Source organism: Erinaceus europaeus, unplaced genomic scaffold (genome assembly GCF_950295315.1).
Source record: "Erinaceus europaeus unplaced genomic scaffold, mEriEur2.1 scaffold_336, whole genome shotgun sequence".
Lineage (NCBI taxonomy): Eukaryota > Metazoa > Chordata > Mammalia > Eulipotyphla > Erinaceidae > Erinaceus > Erinaceus europaeus.
This window is the reverse complement of record NW_026647320.1, coordinates 49342-72257: the sequence shown is the minus strand read 5'-3', so window position 1 is coordinate 72257 and position 22916 is coordinate 49342. Positions and strand designations below refer to the sequence as shown.

General features: G+C 47.4%; 1 protein-coding gene across 1 annotated transcript in view; it reads right to left on the bottom strand.

Moving 5' to 3' along the window:
- The window catches only part of LOC107522115 (large ribosomal subunit protein uL6-like), a 33051-nt gene extending 11293 nt beyond the window's left edge, over positions 1-21758 (bottom strand). The window contains exon 1 of the mRNA XM_060183926.1: positions 21680-21758. Coding sequence (XP_060039909.1) covers positions 21680-21758 — 79 coding nt within the window. The remainder of the gene's footprint in view (positions 1-21679) is intronic.
- Between the last annotated feature and the right edge of the window lie 1158 nt (positions 21759-22916).

Genomic DNA, 22916 nt, shown 5'->3' with positions numbered 1-22916 from the left:
GGGACAAATCTGAGATTCATCTGTATGAAGCTTCTTGAAGCCACTGACCTGGAACTAGATCCCAGTCCATTAACCCTGAAGCATCATGACTGGAACCCCTAGCTGTGTCAGTTCAGCCCATCTGAAGGACACACATCTTTCCTGATTTCTGCTGGCCTGGAGGTTTCTTGAGTTGACAGAGGGCTGCTAAGAATAAGCACTCTGGAAGGAGAGACTTGGGATAATATGACCCATGCAAGAAAACCTGTAAATATTCTTTCAGGTCAACTTAGGTAGCTTGTAAAAGGACGTTTTTTGGTTGCCAGGGTATGCCAAATGACCTCCCTTCCCCCCACCCAGCAAATTTGTGGTGATTGACTTTCTGACAAGAGACTCTGGCGTTTGTCCAGTTACATAATGCCATGTTGGTTCAGCCCTTCGAGATGAAATCAGATGGAAGGATGTGGGTCATTGACGCTATTTGGGGTGTCACATGTAGAAAAGTGTCAGCAGAGACTCACACACGGTGACCCTGACCTGAGCAGGTGGCCAGGATTCCCCCTCACCACCCGCCCCCACCCAGCAGCCTTTTGTCCAACGTCCTGCTCAGAGAACTACATGCTGACCACACGGATGGCTGCTTCCATGAGTTGGGGTCTCCCCTCCCCAATCCCTCTGCCCCCAGCTTTGAGTTTTCCCAGTGACTCAGTGCATCAAATTACGGGGCACCTCTGCTGGGTTTCCTGTGAAAGAACAGATCTTATTGTAACCAAATATTACCAGTTTGGAAAAAGTTTATGCAACCAGCCAGAGGACTCTTCATTCTCAGGCCAAAGAGAAAAGCTTCTTTGTTTGCAGGCCAAACACCTGGAACACGTTATCTGGGATAAGGGTTGGGGGTGAGGAGGGAGGTGTTTCTCCCCGGGCCCACAGTGGAGAGAGGACGCTGGGGACCCAATCACACCCCAGCCTGCTGCGGAGAGACCTGGCCTGTTGATCCCACCTCCCAGACTTCTTTGTCCCCTTCTCATTGGGCCTTGACCAAACCACAGAGGAGTCAACTTCTCTGCAGAAAGATGGCACCAAAAAGGATGATAATCTGGCCAGTTAGAGACACTGTCCCAGGATGGAGGAGCTTTCATGAGCCCAGGATAAGGGGTGGGGGGTGAGGGTGGCTTAAAACCTGCCCTCAAGGGAGCCGGGTTGTAGCAAAGCGGGTTAAGCGCAGGTGGCGCAAAGCACAAGAACCAGCATAAGGATCCAGGTTCAAGCCCCCGGCTCCCCACCTGCAGGCGAGTCTCTTCACAGGCGGTGAAGCAGGTCTGCAGGTGTCTATCTTTCTCTCCCCCCTCTGTCTTCCCCTCCTCTCTCCATTTCTCTCTGTCCTATCCAACAATGACAACATCGATAACAACAACAACAATAATAACTACAACAATTAAAACAAACAAACAAACAAACAAAAACCTGCCCTCAAATTCCCACACCTGAGCAGAGCAGGCTGACCCTGGGCCCAGCCTCCACCTGTGGGAGCAATAAGGCTGACCAGCCAAGATGGAGTTGTTGTGCTAACTTGTGCATATTGTCTCTGACCCAGGGAATAGATTTCTTGGCTCCAGGGAAAAGACAAACAATAGCAAATGTTTCAAGACTGCCCCCATTAACCCTATCCCATGCTCCCATAGCTTGCAGGCATGAGGCAGGAGGAATGTGGCAACCACCCAAGGAAATGGTGAAGAAAGAACAAAGGTCTTGTTACCAATGGACAGACACCTCACCCACTGCCTGCCTTTCTCCACTCACCCATAAAGTCCAGTGTTTCCCAATCTCAGGGATGGGGAGCGTCTCCAGCCTCTGACCCTCTTCTCCCTTTGAAGAGTTTAAAACTCTCAGGGGCCAGTCAGTGGCGCACCTGGTTAAGTGCACATAGCACTTAAGTGCAAGGTTCTGGGTTCAAGCACCCAGCTCCCCACCTGCAAGGGGCAAAGCTTCACAAGTGGTGAAGCAGAATTGCAGGTGTCTCTCTGTCTCTCACCCTCTCTATCCCTCCTATCTCTCTCAATTTCTGACGGTCTCTATCCAATAAGTTAATAAAGATAATAATAACAAAAAGAGTATAAAGTTTCTATCCATCATTTTACCTCTTTGACTCTCTTGCACCATCCAACCTAGCAATGCCCATCCCTACAAGCTGGTGGAATAGTTCACTTGGATAATACACTGCGTTGCTATGTGTGTGACCCAGGTTTGAGTCCAGCCTCTACTGCATTGAGGGAAGCTTTGGTCCCTGTCTCTGTTTCACTGCCTTCTCTGTCTCTAAATACTACTACTAATAATAATAATTAAATACCTATCAATGTCCCATCAATGTGCATCTGAGGCCAGATACCAAATCCCCTGAATCTACCTTTGCTCCCAAGCTCTCACTTCTAGAAGAACTCCTCCAGTTGTTCCTTTTCTCTATCTGCCCCATCGGACACAATAGTCACAGAAACGAAGTCACCAAGACTCTCACCCGGGACAACTTGGAGATACGAGTGGATACTGGAATTGTGAGGGTCGGGCTGTGGAAATGTGATGCCAGCCCTCCATGGTGAGAGAGCAGAACGTTTCCTCCCTATGGGCGTCTAGGACCAAGTCCAAGGCAAAAGGTGGTCAAACACCAGGAGAGCTTTGACCAATAGCCTCCCGTGTGTGTGTGTGCGCATGTTCGTGTGCGTGTGTGTATGTGTGTGTTCACTACATCTTCCTTATCCATCCACCCACAGATGGCCACTTAGTTTCTTTTTCTTTGTAATTGTCACCAAGTGTATCACTGGGGCTCAGTGCCAGCATAGCAAACCCATCATTCCCAGCTGCCTCTCTCCTCTCTTTCTCTTTCTCTCTCTCTCTCTCTCTCTCTCCCTCTCTCTCTCTCTGAAAAGACAGAAAGAAACTGAGAGAGAAGGGGGAAGACACAGAGGAAAACAGAAAAAAATACACCTGCAGCACTACCCCCCTCCCCTCTCAATTTCTCTCTGACCTGTCAAATAAAAAGAAAGGAAAAAACAAGAAAGGAAAGGGGGGGTGGGGACTGATGGATTAGTTGTGCAGGCACTGAGTCTCAGCAATAACCCTGGTGGCAAAAATAAATATAAATAAGTCAGCAGCAGGACCAGGGCTCAGAAAAGGTGTGTCCAATAGAGCACACACATTACCATGTGTGAAGACTCAGGTTCAAGCCCCCAGACCCTACCTGCCAAGGGGTGGGGAGGACTTCATGAGAGGTGAAGCAGTGCTAAAGGTATCTCTCCCTCTCTCTTCTCTCTTTCTCTTTTTCTACATAAGAAAGAAAGGAAACAAAATGTCGCAGGAAGGGGCCAGGCAGTGGCACACCTGGTTAAGCACACACAATAAAATGTCACAGGGAGAAAGTGATGGAGTTTCATAAAGGCACTGAGCCCCAGTAATAACCCTTGTGGCAAAATAATACATGGAAAAAGAAGAGGATGAGAAGAAGGAGGAGAATAAAAAGGAGAAAGGAAGAGAGAGAGAGAGAGAGAGATGGTGAGGCTCTTCAGTCATTCCTCCTGGGGCCTGTGTCAGGTGACGCAAGAGATTTGACGCCCCTGAACCCACCGTCTCTCCAGGTGCCAGTGTGCTCGGGCCCCTAAGCCTGCATTAGAGCAAGTTCAATTTCCTTGGTTAAAACTCAGCCCGTGTTAGGTGTTCCCCAGTCGGCCTGGAAGACATTCACCCAGTGTGCCCCTTTGAAATCAAGTCGACGTATTTTGTTTCCTGGCGTTTCCACATCCATCTCCTGTGCTTTCTTGATTTTCATGTGGTGTCCAATATCACAGAGACGGGCTGGCAGCAGGGTGACTCAGAAGGGACTTGAAGGGGGAGGAGGGGGTGCTCTGGGCTTGTGGGAGGGACTTAGATGGTACCAGAACAATGAGAAAGAAGTGAGGGACGGACTTTTTCACTGCACCCTGGCAGAAGTGCTCTCTGCGGGGAAAGTGGGAGCATGTAGAAATGGTTATTTATAAAGCCTTGGGTAGATGGGAGATCCTCCCTTATCTTGGGATGGTTACTTCGTGTTTGTTCAGATTATTTATTTACTGTCCATTTTTTGTCATCTCCAGGACGTCACTTTCCTGGGCTAAGTTCTTCAGACAGAGAGAGAGAGAGAAACAACAGCACCAAAGCTTCCTCCAGTGTGGTGGGGGTCAGACTCAAACCTGGGAGCAGCGCACCTCCAGGTGAGCTATATCACCAGCCCACCTTTTTTTTGGGGGGTGGACTTCCAAGCATTCACTACCATTTCTTTTTTTTTTAAAAAAAATCTTTTTTATTATCTTTATTTATTGGATAGAGATAGCCAGACATCAAGAGGGTAGGAGGAGAGAGAAATGGAGAGAGAGAGAGAGAGACCTGCTATATTGCTTCACCACTTGCAAAGACTTTCCCCTCCTGCAGGTGGGGACAGGGGGCTCAAACCCCAGTCCTTACACATTGTAGCAGGTGAGCTCAACCAAGTATGCCACCCTGACCCCTCGCTGCTACCTTACTTATACTTCAACTGTCCACACCCATCACAGAAATATATGCAGAACAGCAAGAACAAAAAAGAACATCGCTTACCTGAACTCATGATGCATTTTTAATTTAATTTTATTAGTTATTTAATAATGACTTGCATGATCGTACCATTATAAGGATACACAGTTCCACGCTGCAATGTGATGCAACTTTTTAAAACGTTAATCCTGCTGTGCTCATTTCTATATTTATGTCCTTCCGGTAAAAATATAGGGTCTATATTATTTTTTTAACCAGGAGGTGCAGAAATGCCTTGAGCAAATATCCCAGCAAGTGTTTCAAAATAGAAAATAGCTTTATTTGTAAGTGACATCCACAGGCTTGTTTGTGTGCACCCCAAACACGGCAGCTGCCCTTCCTCAGCCCTTACATGGGGTTTCCTGTCATGATATATAATTAGGCAGGTTTCTGACCTACCTAAGAGTCCGCAAGAAGTGAAGAAGGGAGCAACACTTGGGAAACTTGGAAAATATTAGTAGGAAGCAGAGTTCTTTTCAAAAGCTCAGTTATTTGTTTCCTGTTTCCAAAAACCAAAGTAATTGGGCCTGGAAGGGGGCATCTGAAAGTTGAAACTGTTTGAGTCACTGACCTAGGGACAGAACTGGGCAGGGAAAGGTGTTTTTTATTTTTTGTTTTTTTAATGAAATCATTGATTCTTTAGTATGAAAGCCATATAGCAAAAAGTCCTAGAAAGAGCCAGAACATTCTTGAAACTAGTGCACTGCCTATTGTAACTTTGCCTGCTTTTCTTTCTTTCTTTCTTTCTTTCTTTCTTTCTTTCTTTCTTTCTTTCTTTCTTTCTTTATTATTGCTACCAGGGTTATTGCTGGGCTCGGTGCCTGCACTACAAATTCACCACTCCAGGTGGCCATATTTTCCTTTTTTATTTTTTCCTAATTTTTTTAAAGAAAGAAATTGAGAGGATGGGGAGATAGAGGGAGAGAAAGATAAATACCTACAGACTTGCTTCACTGCTCATGAAGAAGACCGACCCCCTGCAGGTGGGGAGCAGGGTCCCTAGGCAGGGTCATTGAGCTTGGAATATATGTGCTTACTGGTGTGCCACTGCCCAGCCCCATAACTTTGTCTTTCTAGAAAGATAACATGCATAAGGTAATGGGCAGGCATCTGAAATATTTGCTTGTCTTTCTTCCTTTCCTTCTTTCTTTCATTTTTGCCACCAGGGTTATCTCTGGAGCTCCATGTCTACACATCTCCCAGTGGATTCTCTATTTGTTTTCCTTAGATAGAGGGTGAGAAGCAGAGATAGATAGAGACAGACAGACAGAGACAGGAGGACCGATAACACGGCACTGCTCCGCCATTTGAGGAGACTCCCCTGGGCAGGTACTCCCATGTGTGTGGCCAAGTGTGCTCTCTACTTGGTGAGTTATCTTCCAGACATGTGAAATGCATTTTTAATTAATTTTTTGCTTACATATAGATCTGTGAGACCACCACTAAGGTAAAGAAGAGGAAGAGAGGGAAGGAGAGAGAGAGAGAGAGGACATTTCCAGTGTGTGGAGACCCCTTCCTGTATTCCGCCTTCCCACAGGTGTCTATCCTCATCCTGATTCCTCTCGCCCAGGATGGCAATTGCCCATCCCTGGTGTCACAGCAATGGACCATGAATCAGATTCTCCTTTTGTCTGACAGGCTTTGTTTTCTCAACGTTATGTGCCAGGATCATTCACAATGCTCTAGATAACCGGACTCTTGCTTTTTCATTGCAGCATAGCTTTCCTTTTTTTTTTTTTTTTGCTAGACCACACATTAGCCATTCACTTGCCCCTGGTTATGATAATAAAGCTGCTAAGAGCATTCTTGTCCACCACTTTGGGGGGTTTGCAAGCATTTGTTCCCCTGAAGTATGAGCCAAGGAGTGGAGTCCTTGGGCAATGTCGGAAGGAATGAATGTCTATCATGTCATCCTCCATACGAAGCTCCATCAGCCATCCTTCCTATTAGGAGTCCACTGTGTCCTTTGGAATGGCAACATAGGCACCATCTCATGATTGAAAACAAAGTCTTGAGCTGTAGTGATAGTTCAGCAGTAGAGCACAGGACTTGCATGCATGAAGTCCCAGGTTCAATCCCTAGCACCATGTGTGCCAAGCTAATGCCATTTCTCTCTCCTCTTTCCTCTCTCCTCTCTCTCCCCCCCCCTTCTCTTTCTCTCTCTCACCACTAACCTTGGGATCAACCAGCTTTCTGACCATGAGTAGACATGGCCACCCCTGTGGAGAGCCCAACAGGTAAGGAACACAAGGGCGTCATCTTGGCAACAGACTTTCCAGCTGTAGCTGAGCCTTAGATGATCACCACCCCTGCCCAAGCTCAGACCCTGCGCCAGAACCACCCAGAAAGTCTTCTCCCAGGTTTCCAAGTCAGACAGCACATATTGCTCTCAGCCACCAAGGCTTGAGGCCACTTGTTGTTCAGCAATAGATAATTTAAATAGATTGTTAGTGCTACTGGACGAATATTTCACCTTCCACCTTCCAGAGACATGACAGAATGAGAAACCACCCATCCCTCAAAGTGACTTATGTCTGTGGAACTTTCTTTGGCTCCTGAGAGATGAGTAAGAGTGAGGCGGGTTCACCTCTCTGAGGCAGTTTCCACAGCCAGGTGAGAGCCCCATGAGGGAATAAAACTCCCTCACGTCCACACCCGGTTCCGGAGAAGGCTGGGAGGGAGGTTGGCTTCCTGTGGTTTCAAGCCCAGTAGATGGGAAAAGTTTTTTGTGTGAGTTTGAGGAGTTGAAGGTCTTAACATTCCAGGCACCCCAGTGCTGGGAGTCACCAAGTGAACACAGTGATTGAGCCTTGGCTTTCTGCTCCGGAACTAGAGAGAATTTGGGGGAGATGACTGTCTGGCCACCCAGAAAACAAAGGCTAGCAAGCATTTGTTTTTCTTTTCTTCTCTTCCCAGATCAATCCCCTGCTCCCCAAGGATCCGGTGTGGTTTTGAGCTTCCTCTGAGTGTGTTGGGAGCTTCTGCATACACACACACACACACACACACACACACACACACACACACACACACACCAGTCCCCCTCCCAGCCCCCCTCAACTGTCTTTTCTCCCACAGCCCCCAAGTCCTCGTTAGGAAGTGTTAGGAAGTTGCTGGAGTGACAAATGCTCCTCATCCCAATTAAACCCGGACAAGAAGAGTGACTGGAGGTGACAGGGAGGAACAGGGTACCATCACCCGCCTGGGAGGCCCTTTGTCCAGGAGAACAAAAGGAACCTCTTGCTTGTGTTAAACCCCATCAGATTTCATCAGCCCCAGGTGCAAAAACACACATCCCAAGTGACACCCCAGCTTATGTCACTTCACCCCACCAGCTCTCCCTCCTCCCAGTAGCCTGATCTCAGCCATCAGGTGCCATCAGGAATAGAACCCCACACCAAAGTCATGCTCCCCACAACCCCACAGGCTGTCCTGGGCCCCACCCTGAGAAGCATTGTCTGGGGGAGGGGCACTCCTTGTGCTCAGCCCCTGGCCTAGAGAATTAGGACACCAGACCCCCTCCATGGATTGACCAGACCCCACCACCACCCATGGTGTTGCTAATGAGGTGGGGAGTGGGTTCGTCCAGTACAACATTGCATGAAGCGATTGCTTTGGAACTTTGGAACCAAGGACGGAGCTCTGTCTGAGTCTATTCCCAGCTTCCTGGGGGCAGAAACATACAATGTGGCCTATTGTCTCTGTCAATTCCTCTCCACCCTCCCAGAGCAGATCCCCTGCAGATGCACGCGCACGCGCGCACACACACACACAAACACACACACACACACACACTGAGAAGTTCTCAGAAGGCCCAAGCCAATGCACAAATAGGCAGTCCCAGGGAGACCTACTCTCCAATCCTGGGTAAGAGCTGGGCTTACAAGCCAGGATCCAAAGGGGGACCCCCACCCCCATATCTAAATGAGTCAGGACACTGGGGTCCCTAGCAATCTCAAGAAGACTCCCTCCAGAAGGCCAGATTGTCTGGCAAGTTCTCCCGGTAATGCGGGGAGCCAGCTCTGGGACCCCCAAGGCTGTTGGCATTCTGGGCCTCTGCTGAGCCAAGGACCTGGGATGTCCCCTTCACGCCAATTAGATGTCCCCACAGTTATCTCCACCAGCCCACCCAGGGTTCCGAGGAAACTGAAGAGGAGAACTTGGCCAGGACAGCCCCAGGGGGGAGAGGAAGAGGAAGAGGAGGAGGAGGAGGAGGAGGAGGGCCTGCAGCCAGAGTGGAATCTCCGAAGGGTGTGGGCATAGTGGTGCTGAGCAGCTGGTCACAGGGACGGATGTGGCACCTGGGGCCTTTGAGGAGGCATCTTTGGGTCATGCCAGGTCTCCAGAAGCCACTGCGGCTCTAGGCTGATCAAGACGGTTTCTCTCACATCCTGGAGGGCCGAGTGAGCCAGCAAGCCTACATAAGCCAAAGCAGAGCAGACCAACAGCTACTCTGAAGCTTCCAGAAGCTCACCTGGGGGCCCAAGAGATAACTCAATGGGCTGGATGCCTGCACTGTCATGCACTTGGCCCAAATTTGAGCCCTGGAACCACCTGTGACATCTCTCTTTCTCTCTCTCTTTCTCTCTCTCTCTTTCTCTCTCTTTTGTCTCTCTCTCACCCGACCCCGTCTGTGTGTGTGTGTGTGTGTGTGTGTGTGTCTTTCTGAAGGAAAGCAGTGACCCAGAGCAAAGAAATTGTACACACACAAAACCCCAGTATCAAGGGGGTTGGGGAGATAGCTCACTTGGTAGAGTGTGTGTATTACCATGCCCTGCACACCACATGGAAGAATCATAGCTGGCACTGGGGAGTGCAACATGTGGTGGAGTGCCACCTCCCCTCCCTCTCTCCCTCTCTGTTTTTTTTTATTAGTGATTTAATATTGATTTACAAAATTACAAAATAGCAGAGGCACAATTCAATACCATTCCCTCCACCAGAGTTCTGTGTCCCCATTCCCTCCACTAAAAACTGTAGTATTTCTCCCAAGGGAACAGATGTAGGATGACTGTTGTTTTTATATCTATCTGTCTATATTTATGTATATTTTCTCATTTTATCTATGGTCTTGCCTCTTCTTCCTTTCTAAGCCACACCTACTCCTGTTACTACTCTGAATGTCCTTCATTGTCTTCTCTTCTTTCTCTGAATCCTGATGGAATTGGAGTTCAAAGCCCTCTGGTCATCTCCCCTTAACATTAGCTAATTAATATGAGAGGGGGAAATCAATTGTATGTCTCAAAGTTTCTCAAAAGACAAACTGAATCTTTTTAATATATAGGCTATGTATTTGATATGCGGACTCTCTCAAAAGCCTAGACCAAGTAGATTAGAAGCTTCCAATAGCACAGCTATATACAAGATACTGGGTACTGTCCAGCAAACCATAACAAAGGGACTTTTCAAAGTTAACCCAATTAACAAATAATGTGATGATAATATTAACTATTGATTGTCTTTTTGAACCCTAAGACAGCAGGAACCTCACATCTTCACTATAGAGCCCCTACTTCCCCCAGTCCTGGAACCCTTGGATAGGGCCCACTTTCCCGTATGCATCTCCCAATCCAAACCAAATAACATTGCATCTGCCGATCACAACCTAACCAAAGCAACGATTGCTACCTCAACATGCTTCACCTCAGAATGTATCCAGAGACTTCACGTGTGGAATGACAACCCTTCAGCTTCATTACTCGGGTGAGACCTTTCCTTTAATAGTACACTCTAATTTCATCTCAGGTAGTTCACTTTCCAACAAATTCCCATAACCTAGATATACACCAGTTTCTCTGAGAGAGAGCTTATGTGCACACGTATCCATAAACTACTGCAAAATATATACCTGAAAGCAGGACTACACTAGAGTTTGCAGTGAGTACCTCCCTAACACTTCCTCTCCACTATTCCAAGCTTGGGATCCATGATTGCTCAACAAATTGTTTGGCTTCATATGTTAACTCTCTTTTCAATCACCAGGTTCCAGATGCCACCAGGATGCTGGCTAGGCTTCCCTGGATTGAAGACCCCACCAATGTGTCCTGGAGCTCAGCTTCCCCAGAGTCACACCCTACTAGGGAAAGAGAGAGGCAGACTGGGGGTATGGACCGACCAGTCAACGCCCATGTTCAGCGGGGAAGCAATTACAGAAGCCAGACCTTCTACCTTCTGCAACCCTCAATGACCCTGGGTCCATGCTCCCAGAGGGATAGAGAATGGGAAAGCTACCATGGGAGGGGGTGGGTTATGGGGATTGGGTGTTGGGAATTGTGTGGAGTTGTACCCCTCCTACCTTATGCTTTTGTTCACTAATCCTTTCTTAAATAAAAAAAAAAAAAAAAAAAAAGCATTTCTCCCCCTCTGGGAGGATGGACCCAGGACCATTAGGGGGCGCTGAAGGTGGAAGGTCTGGCTTCTGTAATTGTTTCTCTGCTGAACATGGGCATTGGCTGGTTGACCCATACCCCCAATCTGATTTTGTCTTACCCTAGTGGGGTAGGGCTCTGGACTCTGTGCAGGGCAAGATAAATGCTCTGCCCAGTGAGCTATCTCTCCAGCCCCCGATATCTCTTTCTAGCCTTGACTCAGCAGTATTCACACACCAGAGCTCTTTCCCTGGTGTCCACTTTAAAAATGTCATGTAAGTCGGGCCGGCAAGATAGTTCACCTGCTTTGCTGTGCACGTGACCCAGGTTCGAGCCTGACTCCTAGTACGCTGTGGGAAGCTCTCTGCTGTGGTGTGTCTCTCCCTCTGTGTCTCTCTCTGTCTCTGTATCTTTATCATACACATACTTGCCTAGATGAAGAGCAAGGGAGAAAATAGAAAGCAGAAAGACCAAGGGCATCTTGGTAATCAGCAGGCGAGGTGAAGTCTTCTGTCAAAGTCTGAGTGTCTGGCCCCCGTCCCAGCTCCTCACCATGGCGCCCCTCCTCTGGGGCCCTCTGAGACACTGGCTGATCTTGACCGTGAGGTCTCACCCCGGGTCCCCCAACACCAAGAGAGCCCAGCCTGTGGCCTCATTCCTGGATGTGGGCAGGAGTGACCTCACTCAATAGGTATTCTGTCGTGTGTTTCTCTTTAGCTATCTTATAAAAAATAATAATAATGAAATAAAAGGGTGGATGGTCAAACCCAGCCCAAGCATGCCTTGGCTCGGGCTCAACTCCATGGAGCCTCGGAGGATGATTTCACACTGCGCCCCGCAGCTGTGCACCGCAGCGATATAATGAACAACTCCTGCCAGAGGACCAGGCCCTCACAGCTCGATGTTCACCAGAGCAGCCCTGAGTGCTTGCCCACAGCCTCACCTCCTGCACAGTCTGTGGGTGACTGGCTCCAGCCCAGTCCCCACCGCACTGGGGGAAGCTCTTGTGCTGCAGTCTCTCTCTCTCTCTCTCTTCCTCTCTCTCTCTCTCTCTCTTCCTCTCTCTCTCTCTTCCTCTCTCTCTCTCTCTCTCTCTCTGAAAAAAAATCAGTCTGGAGTGGTAAAATCCTGATGTAAGAGAGGAAAGAATGGAGTGAGGGAAGAAGGGGGAAGGAAGGAAAGGGAAAGAAAGGGAGAAAGAAAGCACAAAGAGAGGGAGGAAGAAAGAACAAAAGAGAGAAAGAAAGAAGAGAGAATTAAAAGAGAAGAAGGAAAAGAGGGATGGAGGTAGGAAGGAAGGAGGAAGGAAGGCAGGAAGGAAAAAAGGTTAACTGGGTGGTGGCACACTGGTTGAACAGACATGTTATAATGTGCAAGAACCTGAGTTTGAACCCCTGCTCCCCACTGACTGAAAAGAAACTCCACAAGTGGTGAATCAGTGCTGCAGGTGTCTCTCTGTCTCTCTCTTCCCTTTCAATGTCTCTCTGTCACTATCTAATACATTAAGAGGGGCATGGGGGCGGCATACCTGGTTGAGAGCACATGTTATAATATGCAAGGACCCCGGTCCCCACCTGCAGGGGGAAAGCTTTGTGAGTGGTGAAGCAGGGCTACAGGTGTCTCTCTCTCTCCTCTCTATCTCCCCCTGCGCTCTCAATCTCTGGCTGTCTCTACCCAATAAATAAAGATAATTTAAAAAGAGAATGAGAGTGAGAAAGGAGAAAAGGAAGGGAAAGAGAGAAAGAAAGGAAGAAAAAAGGAAATAAAAGAAGGAAGGGAGAGAGAGAGAGAGAGAATAAAATAGAGCTGTATAATCTTGCAAAGAGTCTCAGCAGTAAATAAAATAAAATAGCTGAGAACTTTTTCAATGAAATCATCCAGCAGGCAGTGTCTTCTAGTTGCTCATGGGAGTTCCTGGAAGTCTTTGTGGTTGTTTGTTTGTTTGTTTTTATAAAGAAGAAAATTTTATTTTGTCTGTCAAATTCTTCTGGTTTTACCAAGTCATTGTATATCCGATATTTGAAAGAGACAGCGCTCCTGTTTTCAAAAGTTCATAAGTGACAAATAAACCTTGTAACATCTAAAGAACAGAGACAGATGATAATGATGACACAGTATTTGTGTTATTCCTCAAACTATGGTTTTTTTTTCAATATTTTCTATTTTTTATTTTTTAATTTGATTTTCCCCCTTTGTTGCCCTTGTTGCTTTATTGTTGCTGTAGTAGTTGTTGTTGTTGTTAGTGATGTCTTTGTTGTTGGATAGGACAGAGAGAAATGGAGAGAGGAGGGGAAGACAGAGAGGGGGAGAGAAGGACAGACACCTGCAGACCTGCTTCACCACCTATGAGGTGATTCCCTTGCAGGTGGGGAGCCGGGGGCTCAAACCAGGATCCTTAAGCCAGTCCATGCACTTCGAGCCACGTGAGCTTGAACCCGCTGAGCTACCGCCTGACGCTCTATATTTTTATTTTATAAATAAATTGATTTTTAAAAAAAAAAAAGTCTTTGTTTTTAACCAGAGCACTGCTCAGTACCTGGTGATGCCAGGGATTGAACAGGGGATTCCAGAGCCTTAGGCATGAAAGGCTTTTGCATAACCATTATGTTATCTTCTTGCCCTTCCCACGCTCTGATGGATGAGTGTGGAGCTGCCCTGCCCATGTTAGGCCTCCCACTTCTGCATTTCCCTGATGTGGAGGTAACCCTCTATTTTTCTGAGTCACTGTGCTGCCCAGTCTCTGACACCAGTGGCTGATCTAAACCTGACTCAACCCTCCTCTATTGTGTTGGTCTCTGAGCCACCATCCACACTGCAAGCTTCTCATTTTCTGTCTCTATTCTTCCCACTCTCTGAGAGCTATGAGATCAGCAGTGTGTCCTGCAAATCTCGGTGCCTGGTTTGGAATCTGATTCACCATAAAGTCAGGGGAGAGAAGAGAAGGCCTTTTTACAAGGTGCAAGGACCTGGGTTCAAGCCCCCAGCACCACCTGGGAGCACCTGCATGAGGGGGTGAGCTTCATGAGCAGTGGAGCAGTGCTATAGTGCTTCTCTGTGTCTCTCTTTCCCTCTCTGTCTCTCACCCTCTAAGAAAACAACAACATGAGGTATTGTATCAAAGTAAAGGATTTTGGGAAGGGGGGATTCAGGTGCATGATAATGGAGGAGGACCTAGATGGGGGGAGGCAGTTTAGAGTGTCATGTGGAAAACTGAGAAATGTTACACATGTGCCAACTACTCTATTTACTGGTGACCATAAACCATTAATCCCCCTCCCATAAAAAGGAATTCATGGGGAATGGTGGCCTCTGCAGGATTAATGGTTCTCCATGCCATAAAATTAGTTGATTTTGAGGTCCTGTTGTTTGACAGACACAGTACCAGGGTGGGCTTTGCTCCCTCCCTGCCGGGCACGTCCCTACCCTTGTGACCTGTTGCACCATAACAAATTTCCCCTACACTTGCTGACCTCGGCAACAGGCATCGTATTGTCTCTCACGACTCTAAGTGATGTCTGGGGTTCAGCAAGAAAGCCCTTTTGCAGGTCTTATTCTGTGTCTCTCCAGATGGGGTGGACACGGGTCCAAGATGGCACTGGGGTTGGTCATCCAAGATGGTGCTTGGTCATCCAAGATGGCGGGTTAGTCATCCAAGATGGCACTGGGGTTGGCTGACAAGATGGCACTGCACTACCTCCTTGGCAGCACCACGTTTTTGAGATCTGTTCTTGACAGCAATGAGGGAAGCTGCAGTAGAGGGAATAAAGGACATAAAAAAGACAAAATGAGGGGGGCCAGGTGGTGGCACATCTGGTTGAGCTTACACATTACATTGCTCAAGGACCCAGGTTTAAGGCCCAAGTCCTCACCTATAAGGGGGGAAGCTTCTTAAGCAGTGGAACAGTGAAGCAGTGTTGCAAGTGTTTTTCTTTCTCTCTCCCTTCCCTCATAATTTGTCTCTATCAAAATAAAATACATACGTAAGTAAAATATGTTTAAAAGATGACATTGGAACAATAGCTCAGCATTAAAGCATAGGACATACACGCATGCCAGAGGCCCCAGGTTCAACCCACAACATGACCACACACCAGAACTGACCAGGGTTCTGTTCTCTGTGTCTTTTTCACTGTCTGGCTCTTAAAAAAAAAAAAAGGAAGAAGAAAAACTTTTTTTAATGAGTGGGGGCTGGAGAAACTGGATGATGGTTCTGCAAAGAGTCTTTCATGCCTGAGAGACCAAAGGCCCCAGGTTCAAACCCCAGCATCACCATAAGCCAGATCTGAGCAGTGCTATGGTAAAAAAATATATATATACCACCAAATACTACTACTAATAATAATAATAATAAAAATAATTATGACAATGATATAAACTGAGAAACATTAAAATGCATAGAAAGTGCTGAGATGAAGGCCCTTGCCAGAGGGGTTGGTGCACAGCAAATGGGTGAGGCCTTCCTCCCTCCTTAGCCCCAGCCATCCCATCCCCATCCTCTCCCTCCATTCCTTTCCACTCTCGACCTGTGTGTCACTACTACAGATACTAACACCTCCCCACAAACACCCCACCCACCTCCCCCTCTTCCTCAACCAGGAATTTCCCAGCCAGATTTCTGCAGGTGCTGCCAGAAGCCAGGACCTCAAGGGTGGAAGTGCTCAGGGCAGGGGATAGATGCAAGACTCCAGGCCCAGAAGGAGCCCCCATGGCTGCTCCCCACCACACTGGCTTCCCGTCAACCCTCCCTCTGCCTCTATCTGGCCCCTGCATGTTCTGAACACACAGTTCCCAGGGACGCAGAGCTCAGGCCTCCAGGGCAAGGCAGGAGACGCAATCAGGGCTGCGGCTTAAGGAAGTGAACCGTGGTGACCATAAACAGAAGGCTGGGGACTGGGCTTGCTGCTCTGTGGAAGGCAATCCCTCCCAACAGCCATGGTGTCGGGGGTCAGGCTCCAGCACTGTCACGTCAGCAGCAGAGAACAGTGATGCCTTTGTCTCACTGCTCTCCCACCTCTGAGTAGGGCTGGACCTTGTGGCTTAGGGAAAGGGCCAAAAAGAAGGCCTCTCTCTTTCTCTCTCTCTCTCTCTCTTTCTCTCTCTCTCTCTTTCTCTCTCTCTCTCTTTCTCTCTCTCTCTCTTTCTCTCTCTCTCTTTCTCTCTCTCTCTCTCTTTCTCTCTCTCTCTCTCTCTCTCTCTCACTCTTTCTCTCTCTCTCAGGAAGGTGATCACAGAGGATGTTGCCGGAGCTTTCTAAGAGAGAGGAGAGAAGTCAGAGTAGGTAACACAGGCTGCCACAGGCAATGGAACTCAAGTGTCCTTACACCTGACTCATAGAATAAATGGTGAGTCCAGACCAACTGGAGGAGAGAGAGAGCCAGCTGTCCTGTTCATTCCTCTGCATGGGGTAGAAACAAACAGCTAGGTGTGGAGAACTCAGCCTGTAGAGCGCACACTACCCCCTGTGAGGACCACATGGGAGTCCGTACAGGAAGGAATCTTCACAAATGGTGCTGTAGTCTCTCTCCACTCTCTTTCTCTAATCTTTCTCCCTTTCTAGCTCTCTCTTTCACCTTCTGTCTAGAGGAAAGAAAGACATGGTCACCAGGAATGGTGGAGTCGTGTAGGCATTGAGCCCTAGTGATAACCCTGGTGAAACTGGGAAAGGAGAGGGGGGTAGAGGGTGAGAGAGACACACACCTATAGCCCTGCTTCACCATTCAGGAAGCTTTCCCCCTACAGGTGGGGACCAGGGGCTTGAATCCGGGTCTTTGGACACTGTAATGTGAGTGCTTAACTAAGTGCATCACCACCTGGACCCTGTCTGTTTGTTTATTTGTTTGTTCTAATGTAGCACTGGAAAAGGAACTCAGAGATCTGAGCATATCACATCCCTCTAAGCAGCCTTCCCAGCACAACTTTTTATTATCTCATTTTATATAAGAGAAAGGAAAAGATAGACAGAGACATTTCAGCACTGCTCCACTATCCATGGCTCCAACCCAGGCCTTCAAGCACAGCAAGGCCTGTGCTAACTGCATGAGCTTTCTTCCAGCCCAAACAGCTTGCTTTTTTTTTCCTCCAGGGTTATCACTGGGCTCGGTGCCTACACTACAAATCTACTGCTTCTGGAGGCCATTTTTCCCACTTTGTTGCCCTTGTTGCGCTTGCTGTAGTTGTTATTATTAGTGTTGTCATAGCTGTTGTCGTTGTTGGATAGGATAGAGAGAAATGGAGAGAGGAGGGGAAGACAGGAGGAGAGAAAGATAGACACCTTCGGACTTGCTTCACAGCTTGCAAAGCGACCCCCTGCAGGTGGAGAGCTGGGGGCTCAAACTGGGATCCTTATGCTGGCCCTTGTGCTTTGCACCATATGTGCTTAACCTGCTGCGCTTTTTTTTTTTTTTATCATTTTAAAGAGAGAAAGATAAAGAGAGAGACCCGGAGTGCTGCTCACCTCTGGCTGATGGTAGCTCTGGGTATTGAACCTGGGACCTCAGAGCTTCAGACATGAAAGTCCTTTTAGAAAACTATCATATTGTCTTCCATACCCTCCGGCTTTTATTGAAGCAACTTGGTAACAACATAGAGGCACAGTGAATGACCTTAGACAATTTCCTCCTTTTAAAAAAAGTTTTCACTACACCCAGGATCTCCATCTCTCAGCTCTCTCCCTCCCTCCCTTGGCTGGATTGATAGTGAATTCTTCTCCCTGAATAGTTTTCCAGCTAAGATACAAACTCCTCAACAGCCAAAGCCCAGTGCTTTACATAGTCACCATACCCAGCTGAGACAAATGGAGTGCAAACATCCCTTGGTTTACCAGAAGTCTGATACTCTCAGTATTGACCATTCTTCCTCTTATAAAATGTAATTCCAAAGAGTGTTTGGACATTGCCTGGGGGGCCTAGGGCCTGACCTTGTGCAGAAGGAAGGGTCTTGGACTGGGGATCAGGTGCCTGGTGCTCTGTCCTGGCCCAGACACTTTCATGTCCATGAGTCTGTGTGAATGCTTATCCTCAGAGCTCGGGTTTAATGATCTAGGAAATAAAGATACTGGTTCAGAGCTCTCAAATCTCTTGCAGATTCACAACACAGACTCATCTCATCATTTCATCTTTAACCCTTCCAAACAATGGGTAGGGGAAAAAAGAGAGAGCAGAGTTGTTTTTGTTTGTTTGTCCTTCTGCTTTGATTATCCACCCCAGAGTCTTGATTATACTTATTCTAGAAGGAGAATACATCTAGCAGCCAGAGAAATAGCTGCTAAAGCAATGGATTTGCCTGCCTGATGTTCCTAGTTTAATTCTTGTCACTGCATGTACCAGAGTGGTGCTTTGACTTCTTTAGCTCGCCTCCATGATTTAAATAATAATACAACATGTCAGGGAAAGAAAGTGGGTCCTAGTGCAGTCACTGCCATTACAAAACACTCCTGCTCACATTTGATTAGTGATGCCCAGTTTACAAGTGGATGCCTGCATTGTGAAGTCATGGGCACCTCTGGGGAACAGCTGGTACCAAGCTGTACTGAGTCAATGAGGCCATCTGGTGGCCGGTGCAGGGATCTCACACACTTTGTCTCAGGCATAAACTACCAGTGCAACAGGATGCTGTGAGGGAAGGTCTAGAGGTTCTTCCAGGGACTGAGGAGATGTCACCCAATCAGAGAGTCTGCTCCCAGTGGTGGTCACAGAACGCAACCCAAGCCAAGGTGATCCAATCACAGTCACTGTGTGTTCAGCATAAAAAGTCCCTCATACAGTGTGTCGTGTGGAGGGGAGGGATGAGACTCTGGAGTCAGGGCGGCAGGTGGTTCTAAGTGGAAGAGGCTCGAACATGGGCAGGAAAGGGGATCTGTGCCATATACATCCTACTCCTCCATTTGCTTTCACTTCCCTCATGCTTCAGTTAGTCCCATGGCCAACCAGGCTTCTTTCTACTCCTAGCTCTGTTCCGGGGTGGGGGGGTGATTTTTTTCCCCTGGGGGTGAAGGATGGTGACTTTGGGTCCTGATGCAGAATTTTCCTAGGTTGAAAGTGAGAGTGTTTCTCAGACACTTATCATGGTGATATGAGAGCATTTACGCATGTGTCAGTGACTATACTGTAAACAATTAACCCCCCAATAAAATGATTAAAAAAATTGGGGGAAGTATTTTCTCTTAATAAGCATTCCATCCTATTCCATCCCATTTCATCCCATTCCATCCCATTCCATCCCATTCCACCCCATTACATCCCATTACATCCTATTACATCCCATTACATCCCATCCTATCCCATTCCATCCCATTTCATCCCATTCCATCCCATCCTATCCCATTCCATCCCATTCCACCCCATTCCACCCCATTCCATCCCTTTCCATCCCATTCCATTCCATCCCATTCCATCCCATCCCATCCCATTCCATCCCATCCTATCCCATTCTATCACATCCCATTCCATCCCATTTCATCCCATTCCACCCCATTCCATCCCATTTCATCCCATTCCATCCCATTCCATCCCATTCCATCCCATTCCATCCCATTCCACCCCATTCCACCCCATTCCACCCCATTCAATCCCATTTCATCCCATTCCATCGCACCCCATTCCATCCCATTCCACCCATTCCATCCCATTTCATCCCATTCCATCGCATCCCATTCCATCCCATTTTTTTATTCTGTCATATCCTATTCTATCCCATCCCATCTCATCCAATTCAGTCCTATTCCACCCCACTCCATTCCTTTCTATCCCATCCTGCCTTGAGTCAAACACCCCCAACCTGGGCCAACATGTGCAGTGTGACATTGGAGCCGACACCTGGCTCATCACACCCACCATCAAACAGCCCCAGCCACAGCAACAGGGCATCAGCACAGCTCCAAGCTTGTGACACCATCCCACTCCCCAGAGGAGAACATGGACCTGCCCAAGGTCACATAACTAGCAGAAAATAGAGCCAGGAGGCCAGAAGCTAGTGATTCAACCACTCTGATCCCATCAGACCAGTTGAGCACAACACACTGAATTGTGACTCCATGCAAGTATATATTTCGACTCACACTGTACTGACCACTTGGCTGGTCATCAGTGGAAAAATGAAGTGTCCTTATCCTCAGAAACCTCACTCTAGCAGAGAGGACCAGCTTCACGAATGGCCACATCGAGGGATGAGAAATTATAACCATGCATATATAACTGGTAGGCAACACTGTCAGTCCTCAGACTACATGGGTCTAAACACGTGAATTGTTTTTCCCATCCAAGGGTTTTACCTTTATCATTCCCACTAATAATAGATGCTGTGTGCTTACATCCACAAGCATGGAACCCCAGGCCAGGAGGGCTCACTGTAAGTTATACATGAATTCCTAGTCACTTGGTCCGGTGTGTGTGTGTGTGTGTGTGTGTGTGTGTGTGTGTTGGGGGGGGGTCAGTGCCCCCAATCCCCTGTCCCGAGATTCTAGGGTCAGATGTACATTATGATGTAGCTACTCTTTTTCTTTCTCTCTCTTTTATGAGAGAAAGGAACTGAAATGGGAGTGGAAAATAGAGCAAAAGAAAGAAAGACACCTGCAGACGTGCTTCACTGCTCGTGAAGCATCACCACTGCAGATGGGGAGCGGAGCTCAAACTATGTGCCAATCCTCGCACATAGTATTATATGCATTTAGCCAGGCACACCACTGCCCACCCCTGTCCTGTTTTGTTTTGTTTTGTTTTGTCTTAAGATCCATTTGACTTATTTTTTTCATGAGAGAAATATAGCCCATCTCTGACCTCTAGAGTTCCCAGGAGTGAAAATTTTGATGTGCTATCAACCAACATACACTCCCAAATAAATAGATCTTTTAAAAATGTGGGGGCAGGTAGAGGCGCATCTGGTTGAGTGCACTTGTTACAATGTGCTAGAAACCAGTTTTGAGCCCTCTGTCCCCACCTGCAGGGGGAAAGATTTGCGAATGGTGAAGCAATGCTGCAAGTGTCTCTCGATTTCTCTCCCTCTCTACCCCCCTCCCATCTCGATTTCTAGCTGTCTCTATTCAATAAATAAATTAATTAATTAATAATTTTAAAAAGAATTTCTTTATTTAAAAAAGGGGGCGAGCAGTGGCACACCTGGTTAAGCACACATATAACCAATCAAAAAGACCCAGGTTTGAGCTCACACTCCCCACCTGCAGATGGTCCACTTCACAAGCAGTGAAGCAGGTCTGCAGGTAGGGACCAGGGGCTTGCATCTGGGTCCTTGTGCACCGTAATGTGTGCTCTTAACCAGGTGCACCACCACCTGGTCCCAGTGTCTATCTTTCTCAATTTCTCTCGGTCCTATCTAATTTAAAAAAAAAGGGGGGAGGGGGGAATAGCTGTCAGGAGCAGTGGATTCATAGTGCCACAGCACCAAACCCCAATGTCTGGAGGCACAAAAAAAGGTTTGGGGCTGGAGAGACAGCCTAATGTTTCTGCCAAAGACTTTCATGCCTGAGTTTCTAAGGTCCCAAGTCCAGTCTCCAACTACTCCTCTCCTTTCCTCTCCTCTCGTCTCCTCTCCTCTCCTCTCCTTTCTTCTCCTCTCCTCCAGAGCTCTGCCCCCCCCCCCACTCCATATATATCAGAAGCTATTTTCTGCAGTCTCTTGGCAAATTTCCTCACATCAAGGAGGGTCCTTGAGGGACTTCCCTGTGCAGGAGGGGAGGAAAGAGTGAGAATGAGGTCCAGGGAGCCCAAGTTTGACCTCACCTGAGGCAGGCAGGATGGGGTTCTGTGGGCTACTGTTGAGTTGGGTGGCAGCAATGTTTTCCTGTTTGCCTTCCTGCATGTGTACTTGGCAGGCACCTACCTGATTTCTTACCCCCGTCACCCCATTTCAGAAGAGGAGGTGACAATCTGGGTAGCTCGGGTGCCAGCCCCCATGCTCCCTGGGGGTGGGGGTGCCGTCACACCAATAGTCCATGCCAGGGGAGCCAGTTTAGGGTCATGAAGACATGAACAGGCTTTTACAGACCAGCCTGGACACCAGTAATCAAATCTTCCATTGTGCCTGGGACACGCTGGTCAGGAGCAGTGTTTGCAAACACCATTTATTTATAAATTGGGCGATTCCTGTCTCTCACAGTGAAACAAACTTCAGGAGCAGGAAACCAAATTATCAGGAAACTTGGTCCTGCGACCTCTAGTGGCCAAATGAAGAAGTTCAGTGGTACCACTGGACACTGAGCGGGCTCAGGAGCTAGTTCTTCTTGGGTTAAAATATGGGTGGCCATCCACAGATGACTGGCTAAAGACGTTATGGGATATATATTCCATGGAATACTACTCTGCCACCAAAAAGATGATATTGTGTCCTATGGGACAAAACAGAACTGGAGAGGATCGTGCTTAGGGAAGTAAGATATGAAAGACCAGATGGTTTCACTTGCATGTAGAATCAAGAGACTGGACATACATGAACTTGAATAAAAAAACAGAAGCAAGCAAACTGTTTCTAAGACTTGAGAAAACTATGATGGTTATGTTTGGGAAGTTGGAGGGTGGGGATACAGACAGAACTTTAGTGGGTGTGGTATGGAATTAACTCCATACACTAATCATACAATCTTGTGATCCACTATTAATAACAAATAAAAACATTTTCTGAATAAATAAATGATGGGTGAGGTATTCACAATAGTTGGTATTCTCATGGGATTTTTGAGAGGTACATTTGGGCGATGGAGAAAGCCTACAATTCTGTGTCTTTCTCTGATATTTATGCTCAATCCATGTCACTGGTGAGAAAAACACACCATATCCAACCCGTTGCCTTTTAGTTGACAAACTATGTTTGAATATAATGTAAATAATGTAATACAGTGTAACATAATGTAACATCAATATCATACTTTATGTAATTAGATCATGTAACATGTATTCCATTATATATATGATACCACATAATATCATAACAACATGTGACACAAAGTTTGCACACATGTGC